The 5,925-nt window shown below is 22.2% G+C and overlaps 3 protein-coding genes across 4 annotated transcripts in view; 1 reads left to right on the plus strand and 2 right to left on the minus strand.

Annotated features, from left to right (window-relative positions):
• The window catches only part of LOC102673328 (carboxypeptidase D), a 9,362-nt gene extending 7,215 nt beyond the window's left edge, over positions 1-2,147 (minus strand). Inside the window, exons 1-6 of one of the 2 annotated variants that reach the window (XM_006613737.2) lie at positions 1,517-2,147; positions 1,158-1,402; positions 906-1,058; positions 643-818; positions 382-529; positions 120-211 (exon numbers count right to left, since the gene is read on the minus strand). In XM_006613737.2, the coding sequence (XP_006613800.1) occupies positions 120-211; positions 382-529; positions 643-818; positions 906-1,058; positions 1,158-1,402; positions 1,517-1,972 (1,270 nt within the window). In that variant the 5' untranslated portion in view covers positions 1,973-2,147. Of the gene's footprint in view, positions 1-119; positions 212-381; positions 530-642; positions 819-905; positions 1,062-1,157; positions 1,403-1,516 lie in introns of both variants that reach the window. The other variant, XM_006613736.2, reaches the window with a different exon arrangement.
• A 756-nt stretch (positions 2,148-2,903) lies between these two features.
• LOC102673677 (nuclear speckle splicing regulatory protein 1) lies at positions 2,904-4,462 on the plus strand. The gene is made up of 2 exons (XM_006613739.2): positions 2,904-2,997; positions 3,077-4,462. The coding sequence occupies exons 1-2, from the start codon at positions 2,972-2,974 to the stop codon at positions 4,179-4,181; spliced, it is 1,131 nt and encodes a 376-aa protein (XP_006613802.2). The 5' UTR covers positions 2,904-2,971; the 3' UTR covers positions 4,182-4,462.
• The window catches only part of LOC102673549 (serine/threonine-protein phosphatase PGAM5, mitochondrial-like), a 2,534-nt gene continuing 949 nt past the window's right edge, over positions 4,341-5,925 (minus strand). The window contains exons 2-5 of the mRNA XM_006613738.2: positions 5,579-5,757; positions 5,249-5,463; positions 4,948-5,078; positions 4,341-4,865 (exon numbers count right to left, since the gene is read on the minus strand). Of these exons, the coding sequence (XP_006613801.1) occupies positions 4,715-4,865; positions 4,948-5,078; positions 5,249-5,463; positions 5,579-5,757 (676 nt within the window). The 3' untranslated portion in view covers positions 4,341-4,714. The remainder of the gene's footprint in view (positions 4,866-4,947; positions 5,079-5,248; positions 5,464-5,578; positions 5,758-5,925) is intronic.

Genomic DNA, 5,925 nt, shown 5'->3' on the forward strand with positions numbered 1-5,925 from the left:
AATATAATTATATAAAATATAACTAATAATTCACATATCATCATAAGATATTAATTTATAAAGTGCATGATATTGATTAGGAAGTAGGAGCATACGAACTAAATGTGCATCTTGATTACCTTGATCATAATTGTCCTGTTTTAAAGTGAAATTGACAATGGTTGGTTCACCTGATTTTACTATGACATTTATTGGTTCACTTGGATGATATCTAAAATTAGAAAAAGTTATATATAAATAAAATGTTATTAAATAAATAATAAATTAACAATTAATCAAAATTAAAGAATAATTTTTAATAATACTAATAAGTATATTTAATTATATAATTAATATTAAATAAACTCAGAATAAATAAATTCTTTATTTAAATATATTCACCCCCATGCTTCTGCATGAATATAATAACTTCCAGGTAATAATAATCGCCAATATTCTCCATGATTTGTACTTGAAACATTATGGTTTATTCCATGTACAATAATAGTTGCTCCTTCTATTGGTTGACCATCTATATCTCTTACAAGACCTATTATTTAAAAAACCAAAAACTAATTTATGATATATATCTTAATAGATATCACAAATTAATATTTAATATCATTGATTAAGAATTATGTTATTTAATGAACATCTAAAAACCTTTTATTCCAATATGAGCTTGTTCAAAATATGTTATAAGAGATTCCTTATTTAATTTCCAATATTCTGGCATTTCTGAAGCATTTGGATATTTACAACAACTAAGTTCAAATGTTATTTCAAATGCATTAGAACGAGCATAATTAAAATCTTGCATTCCTCCAATAACTTCATACCTAAAACAGATAAAAATATTTCCTTTCCACAAACAAAATTTATATTTTTTATTGTTTTTTAAAAACAAAAATTTAAAGTATACTCACCAATATGCTCCATTGATAACACCACCTTGAAAGACATCTGACTCACATGCACGACCTGTACGCATTTGAGGATGGTTATCTGCATATGTATGTGCTAAATATTTGAATAATTCATCATCTGGACTTTTACTTTCAGTACAGCAACTAGTTAAACTACTAAAAAATAATATATTATGTAAATTTCAAATTAATAAATAATATTTTATAATTTAATAATTCAAGATTAAAAATATAAATATTATATCATATTACCCAGAATCATAAGGATAGCTTGCTACAACAGCACCACCATGAAGATTTCCTGATAATACAAATGGTTCTGTAGCAATCCAAGTCATCATAGCTACTGTTTCATTTTGACGTCCATCTAATATATTACCACCTTTTTGAAGATGATTAGTTCTTCTATCAAATTGATCTGGAAAATTTCTATTTAAATCAACATGATTTGCATTTTCGCGACCTGAAAAGTCTTTTTTGGATTCACATTTTCCTTCCTAAATATATAAAAGAATATTAAATCAGAATTTATATAAATTATATAAATTAACTTATATATCATAAAGATAAAAAATAATAAATTATAAAATAATAATAAATACAAATTTTACCTCTGATTTTTCAAATCCATCAGGATTCATTGATGGCATAAGATATATATCAGTATTATTGATCAACTTTGTAATTCTTTCATCCTTTCCATAATTATGTAGAAAATATTGGGCAAGATATACTAATAATTCTCTACCAACAGCTTCATCACCATGCATATTAGCAACATATTTCACCATTGGTTCACACAGTTTTCGTTCTTTAACATTCTCAGAAATTTCAAGAACTAACAAATTTCTACCTTCCACTGATTTTCCTATGGAGAATACTTTTGCCAAATTTGGATATTTTTGAACCAATGAATTAAATAACTGTTGAAGTTCTTCATAATGTGTGTAATGTGGAATGATAAAATTTTCTTCTAATTTATTTTCAGAATTAATCGCAAAACCATAAATAATTCCAACAAATAATATCATAAACGGCATGGTATATATGATACTTATGTGTGCCATATTTAGATACTTTTTTTTGTGTAAAAATATAAAAAACTTTATTTTCAATGAAACATTCTACAGAAAACAATATATTTATACAATATCAATATAATATAAGTATGTACTGATGATTGATGACTGATGATTAATGACTGATGACTGATGACGTCCACACAAATGTAAGCGTAGGTAGAAAAGGATAGAAAAATTACTATGAATAATATATAGTATAAATTGTACAAGTACTAAAAGCATATTTTGAAAAGTTGGCAATCTGAACAGTAAAGAATTATTTTATTTATTGCTCAACTTCATGAGATTATATAATCTTATTTAAAAATTATGATATATTGGTCTACTGATAATCTTCATTTTTATGATTGTATTCGATCTATTAAAAATAATTATTCAAACTCATTTTTTAATTATATATATGTATAATAATATATACTTATTTATTTTAAATTTTTAAATCGAAATATAATTTGAATTTAGCGCATATTTTATTCTTTAATTAATAAAATAAAAATCGTGTATATAATCAGTAATAATTCGAAAAATTCCTAAAAAAGCAAAAATGCCTTTCTATAATTTTTAACTCGAATAAATTTTAATCGAAATCATCATTTTTAGATTTTGTACATTAGAATTTGTAGAAATATTTTTAAAAAATATAAAAATGTTACAATTTAATCAAAAAATTTTATATTAAAATTAAAAGAACGTTTATGCATAATTAATCATAACCTATTCTAAAATTGATTCTAAACTATTATATATATAAGTTCTATAACATATTATAACAAAATATATATATATTACATCCTTTTTTTTTAAATATTTTAGCATTGTTTAAATTTTAAAATTTGTTTATATTTTATTTAAATTTATTTTAATAAAATTATATTAAAGAAATATTATAATGTTTGCAAACATAAAAAACATAAAAAACCTATAATATCTTTAATATAATCACATAAATATTTGTGAGAGTTTAATAAATAATATTGTATAAATATGTCGGATATTAAAGAAGAGAAACAGTAAGTAATAAAAATAGTAATAATAAAATTGAATATAAAAAAAAATGAACAAATTATTAATCATCATAATAAATTTTAGATACGGTTTAATTTTATCTAAAAAACAACATATTATTCCAAAGGTTAATAATATATTTGGTGATAGTAATGATTCAGATGAAGAAGATGGTACAGACTGGGTTAAAAAAGCTCTTCAGGCAGAAGGAGAAAAAAACAAAATAAAAAAACAAATAAAATTAAATATGCAAAAAGCATTGAAAGAAAATCCAACAATATTCCAATATGATGAAGTATATGATGATATAGAAAGAAAAAAAGATCAATCTAAAACTACAAAAGATGAAAAAAAGAAACCAAAATATATTCAAAATCTTTTGAAAGCTGCTGAACGAAGAAAAAAAGAACAAGAATATAGAATAGAAAGAATGGTTCAAAAAGAACGAGAAGCAGAGGGAACAATGTATGCAGATAAAGAAAGTTTTGTTACTTCTGCTTATAGAGCAAAATTAGAAGAATTTAAAAGGATGGAAGAAGAAGAAAATAGAATGGATAAATTAGAAGCTATTGCAGATGTTAAAAAACAGCAAGATATGTCAGGGTTTTATAGACATTTGTATGTGCAGACTACTCAATCTTCAGAGAAATCTGAAATCAAAAACAATATAAATAATGATGAAAGTGATTTTGATAATGTAACTAAAAAGGTAGATATCAGTGCTGTAAATAAAGAACAAATTAAAAATAAAGAAATAAAAAAAAATAGACAATATAGACAAAGAAAAGTAGAAGAAGACAGTGACACAGAAATTGAAATTGAAGAAAAAATGGAAAATAAAGTAAACATTATTTTACCTGAAAAACGCAAAAATATTGAAAAAGAAACTGTCGAAATAGAATGTGATGCTAAAAAACAAAAGCAACAAACTGAAAATATTAAATCTGAAGAAAATCTTAATGAAATTAAAATAGAAAATACTTTCAATTCAAAAAATGATGATAAAATATTAGAAAAATCTGAAAATAATGATGAAACTGAAAGAAAAACTATTAGCTTAAAAGCAAAAATAGAAGCAGAAAAAAAAGAACGATCTAAAATTTGGGAAAAAAGAACAATTGGTCCTGAATTTGAAGCAGCATTGCAAAGATATTATTCTAGGAAATCTATGAGATTGTCAATTACATAATTTAATGTATTTATAAAATGTGTAAAAATAAAAAGTATTTAAAAAGTATTCAGTAATATATTAGGATTTTACATAATTCTGATAAAAAACACATTTATAATATAGAATATAAGATTTTTCTTTTTAATATAATATGTATGTATGTAATAAAATAGTTAATTAAAATATTGTATAGAAATTGTATTAACAATACATTGTAATCTGGAAAAATGTCTGTTAGCAATATTATAATATATAAATTTTTATACACAAAAACAAATCATGGCACATTATGGTTACAATACATTATTTAACTTCTATAATGCTAATACACAATAAAATCATATACATATATTCTTCCTTATTTTCAAAATATTCTATGCATTGCATATAATTTTTTTATTTAAAAAATATTATTTTATGCAAGTATAAAAATTTTTTGAAAATATGATATTAATGGTTTTATAAATAATTAAAAATATTTCATTTTTAGCAAATCATAAATTGCATGATTTAAATATTTCATTACTAAACGAATAAATAAATTATATGATTTAATAAGATGAAATAAGCTGTGGTTCCATATGTCCACTATCACCTAAACTTCTTAATGTTACCCTTCCATTAGGACGAATAGATACCCATGTAATACTTCCATGATTTAAACTTAAACGTAACCAACCTTCAGGTGGAAATTGCAATGCTCTAAAACAAATAAAATAATGATACATAAATTTTACATTAATATATGAATTTTTAATTCTATTTTTATTTAACAATATATTACCGACAAACAAAATATCTAATAACGTTTGCATGGCAAACAAGAATAACATATGAATCTTTTTCCTGACTAGGTTCTGGACGATGAAAATATTTTCTAAATGCAGCTTCTATTCTAGGTCCATCTTCATAAACCTGAAATATATTAAAAAAAAGTAATATTATAATATATTAAAGAAAAAAAATGATTTAATGAGAACTAAGTTTTAAAATTTTTCATTTCTTTTTCATAATATAATACAAAAATATATAATATTCCAAAAATAAAACTTTTAATAATTGTATTTATAATATTATATACTTACAACTACTTCAGAATTCCAAACATTAATTGGAGGATCAGGTGCAATTGGCATACCTTCACTAAGTACAGAATCTTCTTTGAGTGTTATATCTTTAAGATATTTTTCTATAATTTTAGCAGTTTCTTTAGCTCGAATTATTGTTGATTGTACAATTAAAGAATATGGTAACCCTAATTCCTGTAATCTCTTTCCTGTTGCTTCTGCTTGTTGCCTACCTTTATATTTTAAAACTTTCATAATTATTAATATATATTTTCTTAATAGATTTATATTTTTATTATAAAAATTTAATATATTTAATAAAATTATAATATGTTATTTGATACCAACCAAGAGTTGTAAGTGTTCGATCTAAATCTGTTTTGCCTTTTGTATTATATTGTCCATGACGAATTAAAATTATATGATGTTTCACATTTGATTTCTTAATTGATCTTTTTTTACGCGATTCTTTATCAGTTTCTTGTTCATCTGATTTAGCTACGTTTGCTAACCATTCTGGATGTCGTCTATAAATGAATATAATAAATTGAATTTTTAAATAAATAAAACAAAAAATATAAAATTCACAGAATTTTACAGAAACAAATATTAAATAAATAAAATTTATAAATATTTCTAATTTATAATATAATATTTTTATTTATACTATTTTTAAAGCAAAAATAAAAATATAA

This window comes from Apis dorsata, unplaced genomic scaffold (assembly GCF_000469605.1).
Source record: "Apis dorsata unplaced genomic scaffold, Apis dorsata 1.3 scaffold_162, whole genome shotgun sequence".
In the NCBI taxonomy this organism is placed as follows: Eukaryota; Metazoa; Arthropoda; class Insecta; order Hymenoptera; family Apidae; genus Apis; species Apis dorsata.

Coding starts and splice junctions, on each gene's coding strand:
- LOC102673677 (XM_006613739.2), top strand. CDS start 2,972: ATGTCGGATATTAAAGAAGAGAAACA. Junction 2,998..3,076: donor GATATTAAAGAAGAGAAACA/GTAAGTAATAAA, acceptor AATAAATTTTAG/ATACGGTTTAATTTTATCTA.